At 38.7% G+C, this 21,928-nt stretch overlaps 1 protein-coding gene across 1 annotated transcript in view; it reads right to left on the minus strand.

Moving 5' to 3' along the window:
- Window positions 1-21,928, minus strand: part of CCDC192 (coiled-coil domain containing 192) — a 212,291-nt gene that overhangs the window by 177,477 nt on the left and 12,886 nt on the right. The window contains exon 2 of the mRNA XM_070374845.1: window positions 5,797-5,904. Coding sequence (XP_070230946.1) covers window positions 5,797-5,904 — 108 coding nt within the window. The remainder of the gene's footprint in view (window positions 1-5,796; window positions 5,905-21,928) is intronic.

The following is a 21,928-nucleotide window of genomic DNA, read 5'->3' on the forward strand; positions in this document are numbered from 1 at the left end:
TTGACCCCCATGCCAGGTGAACATATCAGATACTCTGGGGGTGGGACCCCACAATCTGTCTAACAAGCTTTCTAGGTTCTAGTTTGGGAACCAAGGTGAGTTCTTTCTGTTCAGTGCTGCTTGAGTAAGAAACTTCTTTAAATGGCTTTGATCTATGATCACATGTTCTTAAGAACAGAGTCTTTGGATTTTAAAAATACTCATGTTCTAATATCAGCCTCACTGCTTATTAACTGCATAGTGTTGAGAAACTGACATGCTTTTGAGTCTCAGTTTTCTTCACAGGGATTATAATAATAGCGCCCCTCCTAAGGTTCTCATGTGGGGCAGATGAAATGTCTATCAGTCTAAGCAGAGTACTTGAAACACTATAGGTGCTTAGTAAATGTTAGTTCCTCCACTCTCTGCCTACCATTGGTAATACTTGGCAGAGGTCTGGGACCGGGCCTACACCCCTGCAGGATGTGAACTTAGACACCACCCCCCAGCTGTGCCCTCTTTCAAGCATTGCCTCCATTGTAGCTTCTGATGTTCTTTAAGATCGAGGGTAACCTCAGGCAGAGAGATTCTAGGTGAAAAAAGTGAAGAAACTGCCTTTGAATATAACATAATTGGCCAAGTACAGTAAAAAGTGAGAACATAGGAAGTTGCTATTAGTAATTTTATTTTGAGCTTTCATAAATGTCTCTCTCATCGGGTAAGGGAAAAATTAACTGGCATGTTAGCTATTCCTAAGTACAAAAAAGGATCCCATGTGCTTTATTGAAAAAGTTGAGAAATAAAACTACCATATTCTCCTTTGAAATTTCTCTGCGTTTTGAGTATTGCCAATAAATCTCTCTTTATGAAAACAAAAGGGGAAAAATTATATTTACGCTCCAAAAGATCATCAAGGGCCCCTTACTGTGTCTTGTGTATATCCTTTTCCTACGTGGAAAAAACAATAGGAAAAAAGGTCAAGTTCTCCATCAAGCCTCCCACCTCCAAGCGCTTGCTTCAAAGCATGACATTTCTTTCCCAATTGGTTTTTATGCCACACACCACATGTAACTGATATTTTGCTAAGTATGGTATCCAAAAGATACCTAAAGCTAATTCTGACTACATAATTGTTGCTGGATTCACCTCCTTGGTAAGAAAATGATCACAAATTTTCTCCACTCCTGAGTTTTCTGTCCCTGAAACCCCAGAAAGTCCAGGTACCAGCACTGTCCATTCAGCTCCCCATCTGGGCAAAACCATAGAAGAAAATCATATATAAATCATATAGAGAATGGACAGAATGAAGCAGAAGGAAAGAAGGTTAAAGTAATAAAGAAGTCCCTTTTCCAAACAAGGAGCTGAGGAAGAGGAGAAAAGAAAGCGAGGCAGTGGAAAAGCCAACTAGGACCAAGGAGCTGGGGTGGGGATGGGGTCTTTCCTGGTTGAAAGACTCTGATATTCTTAAGCTCTTTTACTGGCGTCTCTCAGAGTGTTTGAAAGACACACAAATCACTGTGTTGTGATTTGTGTGTCTTTCAAACACTCTGAGAGACGCCAGTAAAAGAGCCAACTTACACACACACACACATTAGCCCATGACTCAGAGGTTCACACAGTTCTGTTATGACCACTATGAGGAGTAGAGATAATCAACATTTATTGAGAACCTACTAAGAACCAGGTACAGTCACTCAAAGCTCACAACAGCCCGATGAAACCAGTGTGCTTACCTTCTTCTACAGAAGATAGCTTTGACTCAGAGAGACTAAGTGAACTGCTCAAGGTTATAAAGCTAGCAAGTAGTGGAGCAGAAGCAAACCCCGAACTCTCCTGGGTCTGCTGCTGGAAGCCGGGAACCAGAGACTGATGATGAATGAGAGACGGGACTAGCGCTGTTGCCAGAGGAAGCAGCTCAGGAACTGGCCGGCGGCGTCCCTCTGTGCTCTGAGATCTCTGGATCTGTGCTCCATTGTGAAACTGTGGCTTTTCCTGACAATTTCTTAGCATAAAAGCTATGGGGTTTCTTTGCTCCTGTGTGGTTGTAAATTGCAGCCCCTGAGCCCTTTCCTTTTGTCCCTCCTCATGTGCATCGCTGATAGAAACCAGCACCCAGGCAAAACCTGCTCTTTTATGAGTTTTTCCTGAAAACTTTTTACTCTTCGTTTCTCCTCCTTAAGTCTTTTCCTTCACTCCCATTCCTCCTTCTAGTCTTTTATATACTACCTAATTTCCAGACCTTTCCTCCCACTGATCGTAACCTACAGAAAATTTAAGTAAGTGTTTTCTTTAGCAAAACTTGGCAATGTTTTGAATTACTTACCATTATTACCCAGGACAAGAGGTGGATTCTTATGTCCCTTTCTCCCTCTGGCCCATTGACTTGCTGCAAACTTATTTCTGAGAGCTGTGAACAGCCCGGATTAAAAGTCTAATTGTAAATTATCCTGATCTCATATTTCTTTTGACACTAGTGACATGACTAAAGAGAAATAAAGAATAATTGTTAGCTAAGGGAAACCAACAAAGAAGTCTGTTTTCTGTGTGACCTCACAGAGGAAGTGCCACAAACTCCTTTCTTCCTCACTATTTCTAAGTTTCTTCTTTTGCATAGTGAACCAGCAGAGGTCTTACTGGAAGTGACCCTAAGAAGATTCAGTTTAAGTAAACTGAGACCCAGGACCTACAAGTGCTTCAGTTCAGTTCAGTCGCTCAGTCGTGTCCAACTCTTTGTGACCCCATGAATTGTAGCACGCCAGGCCTCCCTGTCCATCACCAACTCCCGGAGTTCACTCAGACTCACGTGCTTAGTATAGATAAATTCTGAGGCATCTGTCTGGGTTGGTACTATGTGCAACGCTAAGAGCATTAAACTATAATAACATCAACATCTACCCTTTTCTCAGAGGCAGGACCCAGTGATTGACAGTACCACAAGCTTCCACTCCTTAGCTTCAGCACAAATTTTTGTCCTCAACATTTCCTCTCCTCTCCCCATTTGTTTCTAGCCCACCAGGCCAGCCCATCTGGCCAGTGTCCAACCACAGGGCTGACAAAATGATCTGGATTACCAATGAAAGCTAGCTAGTGTTCCCGCCTTCCTTGTGACAAATCCTAAATTAATGGTATTTAAAAGAAGACTTAATATGTATACATGTAAACAGGAAAAATATACTCCACATACACACACACACCCCCCACTGTCTGGACCACTAAAGACAATTTCTCTTTTTGCAACCACAAAGTGGCCTAGCCTGGCAAGGAAGACAGTGGCACCCAGTGGACAAACGTTTGATTGTTTGAGACAGGTGTCCCATTCAGAAATCTCCTCCTCTCTCAGCTTTAAGAAAGGTACTCTTACCTTTCCCTATCCTTCTGTCATCCCATTTTTAAAACGTCTACTGAATTTAAAAATAGGGGGAAAGCAAATGTTGTTACAGTTTTAACTCATCAAGAATAAGAGTAAACGGAAACACTGAAGAAAGCAAAAATTTCAGGAGTAAATCCTCTGAGACTAGTGTCTGCATTTGATTAACCTGTTTCAACAGCAACAGTGGAGACAGCCAAATCTAATAAAATACTCAACTTAATTAAAAATGTAATATTAAAAATGCCTGTAATGGGCTTTTTTTCACATGTAATGTTCTCCTTTGCCTCACACCATTGCCAACTTCCAATTAAATTCCCTTGGTTGTATACAAATTTGGCAACTCCAGGGGCAATACTTCAGGAAAATAACACATACAGATCCTGCATATTAATGCTATTTTGCAGTCTATGTGGGAGCCAGACAAACACCTATTTTCACTCTCCAGCCCTTACTGTGATTCTTTTGATTGTGAGCTACTAGGGTAGAAAAGCTTTGCATATCTTTCTTTCCCCAAACAGCTAACTGGTAACTCACTCATGGCAGTTACAAAGAAATGGTGAAATCCAGTTTCCATTTTACACAATTAATCTGCTAAACACTGAACAGAAGTATCTGAGTGTTTGATGTTACATAAAGGGATCATCTAGTTAAGAATCTTAAATATTAGGGACTAGTTGCATTGGATAAAGATATTTTATAAAGAACAAAAGGGATGAGGACTTTCATGGGTGAGTTGAATTTTACTGATTTAAATTATTAAAAGCATTAAAAGACATTCAATTACAAAGTAAAAGTACATCTTCTTAGTGAAACCTAATGCCAGCAAGGGTGCCCTCAGTTCGCTGTTACCAGTTTCTTCCAGGTTTGCATGCTCTGAAATCCTTGCTTTTTATACTTTGCAATGGTACCTCATGTTTAGCACTATAAAAAAATCTTTGTAATTCAAATTTTGCCACAATTTGAAGCTTGCTTTTTATGGCTTAGTAGCTAAGTTGTGTCCGACTCTTCTGACCCCATGGACTGTAGCCTGCCAGGCTCCTCTGTCCAAGGGATTCTCCAGGCAAAAATACTGAAGTGGGTTGCTGTTTCATTCTCCATTGCTTTTTATGAGTGGTTTAAAAAAGAAGACCAGTTGGCAAGCCAGGTTAAGGCATGTGAGTGAGATGGAATCTCCCCAGTGGGACTGGGCCTGGGGATACCACTGTTTCATTAATTGATGGATGGCTCCTGTGACCCGTTGCATATATCACATTTAGGCAGCCAGCAGTTAACACATTCCAAAGTAAGAGAGTACATTTTTGGTATGTAGAAAAAAATGGAGGCCATTTATGCACGTATCCCTATATTACCTATGTTCGCTGGTCGCTCAGAAGGTAAATATTCTGCCTGCAATGCAAGAGACCCAGGTTCGATCTCTGGGTGGAAGATCCCCTACAGAAGAGAATGACTACACACTCCAGTATTCTTGCCTGGAAAATCCTGTGGACAGAGGAGCCTGGCAGACTGCAGTTCATGGGGTCGCAAAAGATTTGGACATGACTTAGCCACTAGCACTTCACTTCACTTTCTACATTACATGTTAATTGTATTTAACACATTTCTCCCCTAGTCTCTGCAAAAATTCTTGTAAAATTCTATTGTACTCAACTTTTGCTGTATAGACCCTTGTTATTAAAAACTCAAAATTGTTTTTTGAAAGTTTCTAAAAATTTACTAGCAAAATGGCTCAATCCATGATAAATCAATGTAACATTTCAAGGTCTCTGTCCTTTTTATTCCACTGACTGCCACCAACAGTGAGCACCAGAGCCCTGTAGGAGGACCCAGACTCTTGGCCCAGTGCCCTCTCCCCAAGGGGAAGGGCCAGAGTAACAGCAGGATTTGTGCCATATACACTATACTGTTTGCAAAGCGTAACGGTGTCAGGAAATGGTCTGAGCTTTACTGATAGTCATGCTCAGTGTCTCTGAAATAGACCTGGTGAGTGTGCTGATGACCTACCTGACTGCCCAGACGAAGCTATGCTTCACCTGTTATCTGTTTTGCCTCTGTGGTTTTCAAAACCTAAGAGGGATGCCAATATTTGAAAAACTCTCTTTCTTCACATAATTGGAAAAAGTTGCTCCTGTGGGTTTCCTATAGGTTTTATCTGTTTATAATACAAATATGTTTCACTTATTTCAGAAGTCTACTCGCTTAAAGATGGCTTTCCTAGCTCATGGGCTGTGGTGAATGAAAACAAAATACAAAAATGTAAGAGAAGTTTTAAAGGCTCAAAAGGTCCATACAGATTAAAGTGATTATTGTAATAACTGAACTGAATGAAATGCTGTGTGTGTGTGTGTGTGTGTATCAGTAGGTACAGAGGTTGAAACACGTATTTAGATTTTCCTCGCTCTATTGCACACTGAGGAACGTATATTTCCAGTCCCAGTGACAAGTATTACCTGTTCGGATAAGACTTTAGCCTTTTCTTCTGCTTCCTTCAGGCAAATCTCCAAGGTCTTGAGTTGTGCCAAAGTAAACGCCATCTGTTCAGTTTCCAGGGACCCTTTCTTTAAAACAATAACCAAGTATTACTTTTTGACATGGGTGGTTTCCTGAATGCATCTCAAACAACTCTGTGGACTAAGGACAGGCTTAATAAACTCACATACATCATCTCCTTTTCTTCTTCAACATAGCAATAAAATAATGAAATGTTATAAAGACAATAGTGTTATTTAACAGTTTAGAGTCTAAAGGCAGAGTTAAAAAGTGCATATTAATGAACAATGAACAACTATATTTATATCAGAAATAAAAGTTGCACATTAACCAAATTTCAACATGGATATTTTATTCTACCTTTGTAAAGTTGTGGTTACAAAGGTAGAATAAAATATCCATGTTGAAATTTGGTTAATGTGCAACTTTTATTTCTGATATAAATATTTTTCAAGAGGTTAAAACCAAATTTCACATTCCCAGTAAGAGATGTCACCTAGTATGCCTACATTTTTTTTTTTTTTTTAACATTCACCTATCTTAGTCATTTCAACTCAGGGAAACTTTTGTTTCCTTTGATTATCACCTTCTTATCACACGTTCCATTAAAGCAAAGATACCACATGGTTTAGAATCAGAGTATACATCCCCAGATCATTGCTAATATGACTCAAATCACCAGATGTGTAGTCTTTGTCTCTCAAAATTGTTCTAAAGTCGCTGTTTCTCATGTACAAGCAAAGAGTATGCAAAGTTGGTATGGAATTATCACTTACTAGCACTACTAAGGCTAGGGCACTTCCTGACTACTCTTTGGCCATTGAGACAATTAATTAATAAATACACAGCACTGTGGAAATGTCAAAGGAAAACCCCATTGGTGTTAGGATTCTGATGTTCCTATATCCTTGGGTATGTCCTGTTTTCTTGTGAATGTTCAGGCTGCTGCAGCTGCTTCCAATTATCTCCAGAGTAAAGAAAGAATTGTGTTCCTACATATTAAAAAAAAAAACCCAAAAACTGCTGCTTTATTTTCCCTTTGGTCTAGGAGCCCACCAATTTTACACATATGTGCATTTCCTGACGATACAATAGAGCCATCTGGTGGTAAATGGAACCAGCCATAAAAATAAGGCATTCATTCAGTTCCTATAATTGTTCATACCATCCTCCGAACCTTAAAGCCTTGCCATGGACCTCTAATAAAACTGAAACTACATGGGATGAGGGGCAAAAAAATGTTCTGTCTCAAAAAGAGCATGGCTCCTAAGTCGCACAAGACTGTATACTTTCCCCCAGGTCAGCCTTTGGTGAGTAAACATTTTGGGTGAGAACAGTGATATTCTAATAGATGAACAGTGATATTATCTATTCAGGGATGAACCAATAACTTTCAGTCTCCCATACATGATTCTAATAATTTCAAGAGTCAGTCTAAAACATCTCAAAACATGACCTGCAAAACAAAATTGTTGTGTATTTATACTTTTAGGTAGTTTATCTAGCAAAACATTTTATGCCTAAAGGGGAAATTGTTGAGAGTCCAAACTATTTTTAAAAAAAACAACTAAGGGTCCCTGATCTAGATCACTATTTCCAAGGAGAATCTTCTTGTCTAGTATTTGACCTCAAGAGGAAGTTTTAAAAATCGTTATGAGTAAACCCAGCAAGATCATCTAATCTACTTTTCTAGGTCTTTTTCTCCAAACATCCCTAATTTTCCCTGCCAGAAAGGACAACCATTTCCAGTAAAACAAAACCATTACAAGTCAAAGCCAAATGAAACAGGTTTGACTGGGGACTGTTATTAAATAGCATAGGGCTTTTTGTACAGGTAGATTTAAGACAGCATCGTATGTTACAGAACAGGGAGCGTCCTGAGCAAACTGTGAGGAGTACAAAGCGTGTCTTCTGTACCTTTACCCCAGTCGTCACTCCCCATTCCCTGACTTGCCTTCCTGCCCCCTCTCCTTTAAGGGAAAGAGCCATGAATGTACCTACTTTGGAGTAAAAATGGCTTACAAAAAGTCAAGCACTTTTTAATAGGAGACACCTCCATTAACGAAACAAAAGACTACAGATTAAATCAAGAATAATCTCAGAAATAAGGCTTTCCAGGTGGCTCAGTGGTAAAGAATCCACCTGCCAAAGCAGGAGACATGGTTTGATCCCTGGGTCAGGAAGATCCCATGGAAGAGGGCATAGCAACCCACTCCAATATTCTTGCCTGGAGAATCCCAAGGACAGAGGTGCCTGGTAGGTTATACTCCATGAAATTGCAGAGTCGGACAGGACTGAGCATGCACACAAGGAATCTCAGAAGTAAGTAAATACCTGGGGTTGGGCGTTTTGGAGGTAGATGTCTATTTTCAGGGAGTGTAAACAGGTGTAGTTGGTCGTTGTCCCTGTTTTGCAGGATGCAGTGATATAAGAGCAGAAAGGTGGGATTTACATCATTAAGTTCTTTCTCCTCAGGTACATGTGGACACACTGTATATAAAGCAATTTATGTTTCTTATGAACACAAAACTGCCTTGGTGATTAATATGAGTCCCTCATCAACTACTTTAATCAAAAGTAAAAATGTATGATATATATATAGGTGATTGGGGATTGAGTCTGTCTGTGGATTTTCAAATGGTAAACTCCAGCACTTCAATGGGTATTCCAGCCTTTAATTTCTACTCTTTGTCCTAAAAATTTCTACCTAAATATCTATCAGTAATATAAGTGCATGTACCTAAGATAATCAGGATGGTCAAAGTAAAAGAATATTACAGAATATTAAAAATTCCATGAACTTTTGGTTACAGTCAAGACACTTGATTATTACGCTCTTGTGTTAGAGTGGACAGTATACTAGATGAGGAACCTTCTGCAACACTGTAAGAGTAAATTTCCTTTTTAGCTACAAAGGTTCCTCATTTGAGAATTTGGAGGAAAACCTATCCTTTGTTCTAATTTAATTTTTCTTGATTTCTCTAACCCAACTCAGTATCTTTTCATTGTTCCTGTCCCTATTTCTGAGTCATTATGTTTCTGTCTTACAATGACCTTGATCTTCCTCAGCCATAGAGACCCCTTTCACCCTTCAGGACTGGTTCAAGACCTCTGATTCACTGAAATCTTTCACCTGCCTCTGAATCCACGTGCAGCACTTAGAAAGACACCCGCCTGCAACAGCCAGATAGCACTACCCTGAGCATTTACTAGGAACTCAATAAAGAGTTGTTGATTGACTGAAGGCTCAGCAGTCAGAGAAGGTGACCGCACCAGATGGAGCAGTCCTTCATGCTGAGAGGCTGTAACAGTGACTCCTTTGAGCAGTACTTTCCAAGTATCCAGCTTAGAACACTGACTGGGATGAGAGCCCCAGATCAAGTCTGCATGCCAAGGTCAGGGCCCAGACGGCACAGCAGAGGGCTAGGCGGTGGGTGTGGGTTGGGTGATGATGGCAGGGTCGATGTGAGGATTAAATGACATAAATCAGGTAACTGCTTGGACAGATGAAGTACTCAATTAATATTCTTAGTACTGATTGTATTCTAATTCCTCTAGAGAGAATCATTTGATGTTTAAAACTTTCTAACTAATTTTTAAACCCTAGCAAAAGAAAGTTCCCATTAAGACATTTCTGTAACAGCAAATGATTAAACCACAGCAGTGGGAAATTCAGTCAAGTATGCAATTAGAACAAAGTTAATATATTAAATATGTGAGTGCATTTCTTTAAAAGCAAAGTTGCTAAATAAAGATGTGGTTATGGCCTTCTGCCTTTACAGAAGAGCATTTTGCAGTGAGTCAGTTTAAGACAATTAAATGTTTCTAGCAATCTGGAGCAACTAACGTCCAGGGCTCTAGCAGCAGCCCCTGCCTAGTGGTCCAGTAACTTCCTGCCAGATAAAACATGCTTTCAACACATTCTGCAACAGTTAAGCTTCCTGCTTGATGTCTTGTGTTATTTATTACTGTGGCCCTACTCCTCTTTCCCACAGCTTGACAAGCAACAAGCGCCCTAAACTGCCTTACCCTTCTAGGACCTGCTTATATTTCTCACATAGATTAAAGTCTTCCCTCAGCCCCTCAACTCAGCCCCTTACCTCCGGGCAGATTTTTTTCTACTCCTCCCTCAATCTGTAGTCATCAGAATTCATTTTACAGTGGAAAGCTGGTCCCTCTCATGCCCTTCTGTGCTTAGCTTTTGCGATAGCTTCTTAGGCTAATTTGCCAAGGCTGTATATTGTCACCCGGTTTATTTAACTTATATGCAGAGTACATCATGAGAAACGCTGGACTGGAAGAAACACAAGCTGGAATCAAGAATGCTGGGAGAAATATCAATAACCTCAGATATGCAGATGACACCACCCTTATGGCAGAAAGTGAAGAGGAACTCAAGGTTCCTCTTGATGAAGGTGAAAGTGGAGAGCGAAAAAGTTGGCTTAAAGCTCAGCATTCAGAAAACGAAGATCATGGCATCCGGTCCCATCACTTCATGGGAAATAGATGGGGAAACAGTGGAAACAGTGTCAGACTTTATCTCTCCGGGCTCCAAAATCACTGCAGATGGAGACTGCAGCCATGAAATTAAAAGACGCTTACTCTTTGAAAGGAAAGTTATGACCCCTAGATAGCATATTCAAAAGCAGAGACATTACTTTGTCAACAAAGGTTCGTCTAGTCAAGACTATGGTTTTTCCTGTGGTCATGTATGGATGTGAGAGTTGAACTGTGAAGAAGACTGAGCACCGAAGAATTGATGCTTTTGAACTGTGGTGTGGGAGAAGACTCTTGAGAGTCCCTTGGACTGCAAGGAGACCCAACCAGTCCATTCTGAAGGAGATCAGCCCTGGGATTTCTTTGGAAGGAATGATGCTAAAGCTGAAACTCCAGTACTTTGGCCACCTGATGCGAAGACTTGACTCATTGGAAAAGACTCTGATGCTGGGAGGGATTGGGGGCAGGAGGAGAAGGGGACGACAGAGGATGAGATGACTGGATGGCATCACTGACTCGATGGACATGAGTCTGAGTGAACTCCGGGAGTTGGTAATGGACAGGGAGGCCTGGCATGCTGCGATTCATGGGGTCGCAAAGAGTCGGACATGACTGAGTGACTGATCTGATCTGATCTGATCTGATTTAGGCAACTATTTAACAATTCAGTTTTCCTGATTCCAACTATGAAGTGAAAACAGTATTTCTCTGTGGTTGAAGTTGTGTCATTAATCACTAAATAAAATATTTAAATTTGAAACATGAACCAACTACATCTATTGTCCAAGCCTGGTGGAAAGAGTTTCTAGAAAGTGCTCATCTGTATGACCTCAGAGGAGATGGTCATGGGAGGATGATGGATGAGCTCTGACTAAGGAGAACTCTGCCTGGAATCTGGAAGACCACACTGGAGTTGTAGAACTAACCTGACTCACTGACTGTGACCCAGGCTATATGACTCTGGGGCTTCACTTCTTTAGTTGCTAAGTGATGTCCAACTCTTTGCGATGCCACGTACTGCAGACCACCAGGCTCCTCTGTCCGTGGAATTTCCAGGCAAGAATACTGGAGTGGGTTGCCATTTCCTTCTCCAGGGCATCTTCCCGACTCAGGGATTGAAAATGCAACTCCTGCGTCTTCACCAGGGAAGCCCATTCTTAAGGCTTTAGTTTTTTCGTCTTTAAGTGCATTGGTCAGGTTTCAGAAGGAAACATAGTTAAAGAGATGGAGGGTAGTTTGATGAAAGGAATGGTGAGAGTGCAGGTAAGGGTCAACCAAGGATGGAGAGACAGCCCCTCCACCCCCTGCTGCCCTTACCCAGATGCGAAGAGACTCTGTCTTACCTTGACCTGAAGAGTAGGGGGAGAGGTAATGTAGGAGTGTTGTCACAGGATCTAGAAAGAGAGCTTGCAGGGAGGGCCATCCTGTACACTGAGGTCTTGGGCAGAGAAATACAGCTGCTGCCAACCTGTGTCTAGGCAGTGGTGGTGTGTGGACCAGTGAGATAAATAGCCTGACCCTCCTCTCCTCTCACCTGCTGTACTTCTGTCTAGATGTTCCTTGGGCTGAACCCAATGAGAAGCCAGAGGGCAAGAGGACCTCAACAGCAAGTCCAGAGGGACCAGCTCCCTGGAAACAGCAAGTGGGGCAAGTGTGGAGAGTGGATATGGAGGGAGCACCAAAGAAAGCTCAGGCTGAAAGGGTCTAATTCTGTTAGTGGTTCCCAAATGCCAGCCCATAGATCAGTGTTGATTTGTGATAACATTTTCACCAGTCAGCAAGAAACGGATGAAAGCAAACTTTTGAAAAAGACTTTGTGAATTTTTCATGAAGCCAGGTTTATTCTATTTAGAGGACTGTCCTTTATTCTGAGATTATGATCGTTCTGTATATGTTTGTGTTGATGTAGCTTTAACAAATGGCAGTGATAGTACATGGGAATTACTGTGTTTTACTCTTTGTTTTTTTTTTTTTTTTGTCTTGAAAAAAAATGGAAAAATTGGCAGTCCTACAAGAACTAACCAATTATTTTTTGATGGAAATTCTTACTGGTTTATAAAATCTAAAAGCATAGAGACCTTCTATCTAAGTGACCTCTGATAAATTATACATTGAATGTTTTGTCAGGTGGCTATTCCAGAACTATGTTCCCTGAATTCCCCTGGACTAAGTCCAAGATGGACTTGAATTCAATATCAAGTCACTTTAGCACAGTTCCAAGATACTGTTATTCTGGACAAAACCCCACACTTGTAAAGGTCGACCTTTTACAAGATCGACCTTTACAACCTGTGAAAGGTTAACTTCTTTTCCATTTCCATAGCATCACCGATAGAGCAGAAGAAAAAGGTGTTTGAAAGGAATCGTTGATTCAGGTTTTAATTTTTAAAAAGATTGTTGGCACAAAAGTTAAAGAGAAATGGCCATATAACATATGATAGCTTCATAAATATAACTTTAAATAATGGCTTACCTAAAACTCTTAATAGGCCAACTAATTTTAGTTCAACTGAAAGTGATTCAATTCATTTAAGTTCAAAAAAGATTTACTGAGGGTTCACCATTTGCCAGGTACTGTGCTAAGCGATGGGGAAATAGGTTGTAACCAGACATTCAGGATTAACACCCTCACCAGACACTCAGTTTAGAATTTCTCTCCAATACAAAAGTCCTGGATTTAGTTTTATGTGAAAATGAATGTCAAAAATTTGGTTAATTGAACATTTTTATGCTCACTCATAATATATTACTCTGTGCTTTGGGGCCTGTTCTTTTCTCCTTGATGAGGATTCTAGCAGATGTTAGGAGGAGGTAAGAGAAGTTCTAACTTATTTTCAAATACCCCAGGTCTATCTCAAACAATAGTGCTTGATAAGTTCTCACAGACTGTGAACGGATAATATTAGAGGAGAAAAGGGACCTAGGAAATAGTTTGTATCTTTTATCATTTAAATTAAAATTAGCAGTAAAACAGGTTCTGGGTTACAGGAGACCTGAATTTGGGTTCATATTATATTACAGAATGTGTTCTGTGACTTAAAATAGCCCTCTGGCATTTTGATTTTCATGGGTGGATTTCTTAAAACTTTGGGTATCACAGACCTCTTTGACTAACAAATGATATCTATCAATTTCCTTACCAGAAAAAAAAAAAGCCTTTGTACATGCTTTCGCACGCACACACACACACACACACACACACGATAAGTACACAATTTTGCATTTACTTTCAAGTTGCTTAAGTGTTTTTATCAATGCTATTTGTGTAACCCAAATTATAAATTCCTTGTTTAGAGGGAATAGTGTATTCCAGCACCTTTACTCTGTATCCTAAAATAAAATAACATGTTAATGAATGAGGGTATGAATATGTTATTGTTGCCTCTATTGTAAATCATGCAGATAAACAAGCGAATAATCTGCTCTTCCTAGAGACATGCCCCAGACTCAAAAAAATCAGAATGGCTCTTCTCTTTGGACAGTAGAGCAAGTAACATACACTCCAGGGAAGCGTGGTTCTTGTAACTGAGCCACACTAGTAAATTTGTCATGTTGACTGTGAAGTAAAGATTTTAATAATGAGAATATATTTCTTTCATAATAGAAAAAGAGAAAGGATGTAGCAAGGTGATTTGCTGTTAAAAGTGATTTTTTTTTTCTGTATAAATCATGATTATTTCTTGGACTCCAGTTCATTATAAACAACCAAATACATATTTTATCAGCAAGGAAGAGGTGACGAGAGAGGCTGGGGAGGCAGCTAATAGGGTCTGCCACAAACAGCACACGTAGCTGATAAACGTTTTCAGTTGTTTTGCCATTGATGTGAATTTCTTTACTCTGGAATAAGTAAGCTTTTCATAGAGCTTTCATGTGATTTATCTTATATTTATAATGGCTTTTCTTTCCAGTTCGTTTACTGTCAGAGGGAAAAAGCATTTTTTCAACATCAGAGATGAAACCAGCTGTTAAGCATTAGTAATGAGTTCATGTCTTCACATGAGATGGTATCTTTGAAACCCGGGGGCTAAAGTCAACAGCTTTGTGTGCATTGTCTTATTTTGTCTTTTCTGCACGATCAAGGTGGGCCAGTGCACATTGCACCTTCCGCTTGCCAAACATCTGCTGATTGATCTTCCCCAATAAATCAATTTAGACTGGGTTTGTACGGAAATCACTGGGAGCAGGGAGAGTAATTCTGAATTAGTGTTAGATGTTGCTGAAAGAAAAACAAGCAGCACTGGGTATTTTCGGTGATTCTTGGTTAATAATCAAGGTGTATAAGAAATATCTTGAGAACTGTAACCTTTGATTATTCCTCATTGATTAGCACTTGCTAATGAGAAGGATTGAATGTATTTCCGATGTTGGTAGGTATTAAAACATTATGTATTGTATAGTTTTATGAACAATTTGTCTTGAGTTTTATCCATGCTATAGGCATCTACCAAAACATTAGTAGAATGTTTTCAGAGACTTTAAAACATAATTTCCCCCTCTGTCTGTGGATACCCTGACCCATTTTTCAAATTGCTTCAATGTTTATAACATTTGCTGCTATCTCTTTTTACTAATTAATTTTTACTAGAGTATAGTTTATTCACAATAATGTGTAAGTTTTGGGTGTACAGTAAAACGAATCAGTTTTACATACATCCACTCTTTTTTAAGTTCTTTTCCCATATACGTCATTACAGAGTATTGAGAAGAGTTCCCTGTGCTGTATAGTAGATCCTTATTAGTTGTCTATTTTATATATAGTAGTGTATATACGTCAGTACCAGTCTCCCAGTTCATCCCACCCCTAACTTCCCTTCTATTTGTTGCCTCTATTGTAAATCATGCAGATAAACAAGCAAATAATCTGCTCTTCCTAGAGACATGCCCCAGACTCAAAAAAATCAGAATGGCTCTTCTCTTTGGACAGTAGAGCAAGTAACATACACTCCAGGGAAGCCTGGTTCTTGTAACCATAAGTTTGTTTTCTAAGTCTGTGAGTCTGTTTCTGCCTTGCAGATAAGCTCACTTATACCCTTTTTCAGATTCCATGTAGAAGTGATATCCTATGATATTTTTCTTTCTCTGACTCTCTTTACTCAATATGACAGTCTTGAAATCTATCATGTTGCTGCAAATGGGTATTTTTTTTTCTTTTTTATAGCTGAGGAATATTCCATTGTATATATGTAGCACATTTTCTTTATCCATTCCTCTGTTGATGAATTGAAAGGTTGCTTCCATGTCCTGGTTATTGTAAGTAGTATTGCAATGAACATCGGGGTATATGTTATCTTTTCTAATTATGGTTTTCTCTGGATATATGCCCGGAGTGGGATGGCTGGATCATATGGTAGCTCTTCTTTTAGTTTTTTTAAGGAACCTCTGTCTTATTCTCTGTAGTGGCTGTATCAATTACATTCCCACCAAAGAGATTTCCCTTTTCTCCACACTATATCCAGCATTTGTAATTTGAGTTTTTGATAATGGCCATTCTGACTGGTGTGAGGTGATACCTCATTATAGTTTTGATTTGCATTTCTCTAGTAATTAGTGATGTTGAGCATCTTTTCATGTGTTTTTTGGCTACCTGTATGTCTTCATTGGAGACATGTCTATTTAGATCTTCTGCCCATTTTTTGATTGAATTGTTTGTTTCTTTGATATTAAGCTACATAAGCTGTTTGTACATTTTGGAGATTAATCCCTTGTTGATTGCTTCATTTATAAATAGTTTCTCCCATTCTGTGGGCTGTGTTTTCATTTTGTTTGTGTTTTCCTTTGCTGTGAAAAAGTTTTTAAGTTTGATTAGGTTCAGAAAAAATGATTTTAATTTTTTTTTAAATAAAGGAGAGGATGAAATGAGGAATTGCTATTTAATAGATAGGTATAGAGTTTTGGATTTGCAAAATTAAAAGTTCTGCATATCAGTTGCACAAAATCATGAATATGCCTTACACTACTTAACTGTAAATTAATAATGCTTAAAATGGTCAATTTTATGTTACATATATATATTTATCACAGATAAAATTTTAAATAACATAAAACAAATGTATAGAGCAGATAAGTTATGGCATGAAGGAATTAGTATTGTGATTAATACTGTTGTGAAAAAGAACTGCAAAAAAGATTGCACATAATAAAAACTGTGAAATTTAAGAAAAGGAAAAAGCATAGTAAAATACTCTCATGAAGGAAAAGATTTTGATTCCTTTAGTTTAAAACATTTACCGAATATTATTTGTCTTAAATTTTGATTTAGTGGGACATTTAATAATGCAAATACTTCCCTTGTTTGTAAGGATAATGCTTTGTACAACTGAGTTTTTAGTGACAGGATTATTTATTTTCTCAGACATCATTTCCAACTGGATTTTGAATATTTAGGTATGTTGACCAACAATGTTTTCATCCTCCCAGTGTATCCCAGTGTTTCAGTAAATGTATATGCCTCTAAGAAGGATTTTCACCTCAGCTTATGTGTGATAGAATTTTATTGCTCAAATTGAAGTTTTTCAAATTTAGTTTTGTGAATAAATTTTTGCTATTCTGTATATAGTCAACAACAAATAATTTATGATTAACATTGTTCAAAGTGAAGGTAATCTTTTGTCTACCAGTGAATTTTAGACTCCAAATAAGTAAACTTTTACAAAAAATTTTTAAAAGTTAACTTTCAGTGATTAAAAACTTGAAGACTATAATGATGCTGTTTCCAAAACCTAGCAAGGAAATCCTTAGTTGAACTTGATGTTCCATGAGAAACCTTTTCCATGATCAGTCTCTCCCCCTCCTTCAACCCAGCCTGGCATTTGCTCAGGCTCCCCTCTCTACCAAGATCTGAAGGAGAAATGTGTTATGCATCCTTTTGGATCAGATAAAAGTGTAGCCACAATTTCCATAGTACATTCCATTGTGATAAGGTAAGCAGAGGACAGATGAGAGAGCTCTCTTTTGCTGTAAATTTCCACTTCTTTTAAGGTCTCCCAGTCAAAATATTACTAAGAGGCATGGCAGAGAAGATGGCAGAGCTTGCTCAGTGGGACACAGTTGCTTGTGAAATGACGAGACCATTACATCTAATTCATCTTGCACTCTGCAGTGGCCATTTGTTAGGCCATGTCTTTCCCTGTTTGGAGTTTTTCCCACGTCATGAATCCCATCTCCCCAAAGAGTAAGCCAGGAGCTCCCTCTCCAGCCTCCTTTGCCCCTCCATGCCCCATTGTAGGCATGTGACTTAGGTTCCCCAAATCTGACACAGCAGCCTGAGGATTCAGCATAAATGAGAGTGATGTGAAAGGTACCAAATAGAATGGAATCTGGCTAGGTGAGCAGGGTCATTCTGTTTTCAGAGGCTGCAGTGACAGGAGACTTAGAAGTACCATCTCAGGGACTTCCCTAGCAGTCCAGTGGTTAAGAACTTCACTTTCCAATTCAGGGAGTGCAGATTTGATTCCAGGTAGGGGAGCTAACATCCCACATGCCTCGCAACCAAAAAGCCAAAACAGAACAGAAACAATATTGTAACAAATTCAATAAAGATATTTAAAAATGGTGCACATCTATAGCTTTTATTATGTTGAGGTATGTTCCTTCTATTCCTGCTTTCTGGAGAGTTTTTTTTATCATAAATGGATGTTGAATTTTGTCAAAGGCTTTCTCTGCATCTATTGAGATAATCATATGGCTTTTATTTTTCAATTTGTTAATGTGGTGTATTACATTGATTGATTTGCAGATATTGAAGAATCCTTGCATCCCTGGGATAAAGCCCACTTGGTCATGGTGTATGATCTTTTTAATATGTTGTTGGATTCTGATTGCTAGAATTTTGTTTAAGGATTTTTGCATCTATGTTCATCAGTGATATTGGCCTGTGGTTTTCTTTTTTTGTGGCATCTTTGTCAGGTTTTGGTATTAGGGTGATGGTGGCCTCATAGAATGAGTTTGGAAGTTTACCTTCCTCTGCAATTTTCTGGAAGAGTTTGAGTAGGATAGGTGTTAGCTCTTCTCTAAATTTTTGGTAGAATTCAGCTGTGAAGCCGTCTGGACCTGGGCTTTTGTTTGCTGGAAGATTTCTGATTACAGTTTCAATTTCCATGCTTGTGATGGGTCTGTTAAGATTTTCTATTTCTTCCTGGTCCAGTTTTGGAAAGTTGTACTTTTCTAAGAATTTGTCCATTTCCTCCATGTTGTCCATTTTATTGCTATATAATTGCTGATAGTAGTCTCTTATGATCCTTTGTATTTCTGTGTTGTCTGTTGTGATCTCTCCATTTTCATTTCTAATTTTATTGATTTGATTTTTCTCCCTTTGTTTCTCGATGAGTCTGGCTAATGGTTTGTCAATTTTATTTATCCTTTCAAAGAACCAGCTTTTGGCTTTGTTGATTTTTGCTATGGTCTCTTTTGTTTCTTTTGCATTTATTTCTGCCCTAATTTTTAAGATTTCTTTCCTTCTACTAACCCTAGGGTTCTTCATTTTTTCCTTTTCTAGTTGCTTTACGTGTAGAGTTAGATTATTTGACTTTTTTCTTATTTCTTGAGGTATGCCTGTATTTCTATGAACTTTCCCCTTAGGACTGCTTTTACAGTGTCCCACAGGTTTTGGGTTGTTGTGTTTTCATTTTCATTCGTTTCTATGCAAATTTTGATTTCTTTTTTGATTTCTTCTGTGATTTGTTGGTTATTCAGCAGCGTGTTGTTCAGCCTGCATATGTTGGAATTTTTAATAGTTTTTCTCCTGTAATTGAGATCTAATCTTACTGCATTGTGGTCAGAAAAGATGCTTGGAATGATTTCAATTTTTCTGAATTTACCAAGGCTAGATTTATGGCCCAGGATGTGATCTATCCTGGAGAAGGTTGCATGTGTGTTTGATAAAAAGGTGAAATGCATTGTTTTGGGGTGAAATGTCCTATAGATATCAGTTAGGTCTAACCGGTCTATTGTATCGTTTAAAGTTTGTGTTTCCTTGTTAATTTTCTGTTTAGTTGATCTATCCATAGGTGTGAGTAGGGTATTAAGGTCTCCCACTATTATTGTGTTATTGTTAATTTCTCCTTTCATACTTGTTAGCATTTGTCTTACATATTGCGGTGCTCCTATGTTGGGTGCATATATATTTATAATTGTTATATCTTCTTCTTGGATTGATCCTTTGATCATTATGTAGTGATCTTCTTTGTCTCTTTTCACAGCCTTTGTGAAATAGACTTTTATTTCTATAAAAGTCTATGAAATAGACTTATCTGATATGAATATTGCTACTCCTGCTTTCTTTTGGTCCCTATTTGCACGGAAAATCTTTTTCCAGCCCTTCACTTTCAGTCTGTATGTGTCCCCTGTTTTGAGGTGGGTCTCTTGTAGACAACATATGTAGGGGTCTTGTTTTTGTATCCATTCAGCCTATCTTTGTCTTTTGGTTGGGGCATTCAACCCATTTACGTTTAAGGTAATTATTGATAAGTATGATCCCGTTGCCATTTACTTTATTGTTTTGGGTTTGAATTTATACACCCTTTTTGTGTTTCCTGTCTAGAGAATATCCTTTAGTATTTGTTGGAGAGCTGGTTTGGTGGTGCTGAATTCTCTCAGCTTTTGCTTGTCTGTAAAGCTTTTGATTTCTCCTTCATATTTGAATGAGATCCTTGCTAGGTATAATAATCTGGGCTGTAGGTTATTTTCTTTCAATATATGACAAACCCACAGCAAACATTACCCTCAATGGTGAAAAATTGAAAGCATTTCCTCTAAAGTCAGGAACAAGACAAGGGTGCCCACTTTCACCATTATTATTCAACATAGTTTTAGAAGTTTTGTCCACAGTAATCAGAGCAGAAAAAGAAATAAAAGGAATCCAAATTGGAAAAGAAGAAGTAAAACTCTCACTGTTTGCAGATTACATGATCCTCTACATAGAAAACCCTAAAGACTCCACCAGAAAATGACTAGAACTAATCAATGAATACAGTAAAGTTGCTGCTGCTGCTAAGTCACTTCAGTTGTGTCCGACTCTGTGTGACCCCATAGACGGCAGCCCACCAGGCTCCCCCGTACCTGGGATTCTCCAGGCAAGAACACTGGAGTGGGTTGCCATTTCCTTCTCCAATGCATGAAAGAGAAAAGTGAAAGTGAAGTCGCTCAGTCGTGTCCGACCCTCAGCGACCCCATGGACTGCAGCCTTCCAGGCTCCTCTGTCCTTGGGATTTTCCAGGCAAGAGTACTGAAGTGGGGCAGGATATATAATTAACACAAAGAAATCCCTTGCATTCCTATACACTAATAATGAAAAAATAGAAAGAGAAATTAAGGAAACAATTCCATTCACCATTGCAACGAAAAGAATAAAATACTTAGGAATATATCTACCTAAAGAAACTAAAGACCTATATATAGAAAACTATAAAACACTGGTGAAAGAAATCAAAGAGGACACTAATAGATGGAGAAATATACCGTGTTCATGGATTGGAAGAATCAACATAGTGAAAATGAGTATACTACCCAAAGCAATTTACAGATTCAATGCAATCCCTATCAAGCTACCAATGGTATTCTTCACAGAGCTAGAATAAATAATTTCACAATTTGTATGGAAATACAAAAAGCCTCGAATAGCCAAAGCAATCTTGAGAAAGAAGAATGGAACTGGAGGAATCAACCTGCCTGACTTCAGGCTCTACTACAAAGCCACAGTCATCAAGACAGTATGGTACTGGCACAAAGACAGAAATATAGATCAATGGAACAAAATAGAAAGCCCAGAGATAAATCCACACACATATGGACACCTTATCTTTCACAAAGGAGGCAAGAATATACAATGGATTAAAGACAATTTCTTTAACAAATGGTGCTGGGAAAACTGGTCAACCACTTGTAAAAGAATGAAACTAGAGTACTTTCTAACACCATACACAAAAATAAACTCAAAATGGATTAAAGATCTAAACGTAAGACCAGAAACTGTAAAACTCCTAGAGGAGTGGCAAAACACTCTCCGACATACATCACAGCAGGATCCTCTATGACCCACCTCCCAGAATATTGGAAATCAAAGCAAAAATAAACAAATGGGATCTAATTAAACTTAAAAGCTTCTGCACAACAAAGGAAGCTATAAGCAAGGTGAAAAGACAGCCTTCAGAATGGGAGAAAATAATAGCAAATGAAGCAACTGACAAATAACTAATCTCAAAAATATACAAGCAACTCCTACAGCTCAACTCCAGAAAAATAAACGACCCAATCAAAAAATGGGCCAAAGAACTAAATAGACATTTCTCCAAAGAAGACATACAGATGGCTAACAAACACATGAAAAGATGCTCAACATCACTCATTATCAGAGAAATGCAAATCAAAACCACTATGAGGTACCATTTCACGCCAGTCAGAATGGCTGCAATCCAAAAGTCTACAAGCAATAAATGCTGGAGAGGGTGTGGAGAAAAGGGAACCCTCTTACTCTATTGGTGGGAATGCAAACTAGTACAGCCACTATGGAGAACAGTGTGGAGATTCCTTAAAAAACTGGAAATAGAACTGCCTTATGATCCAGCAGTCCCACTGCTGGGCATACACACTGAGAAA

This window comes from Bos mutus, chromosome 7 (assembly GCF_027580195.1).
Source record: "Bos mutus isolate GX-2022 chromosome 7, NWIPB_WYAK_1.1, whole genome shotgun sequence".
NCBI lineage: Eukaryota > Metazoa > Chordata > Mammalia > Artiodactyla > Bovidae > Bos > Bos mutus.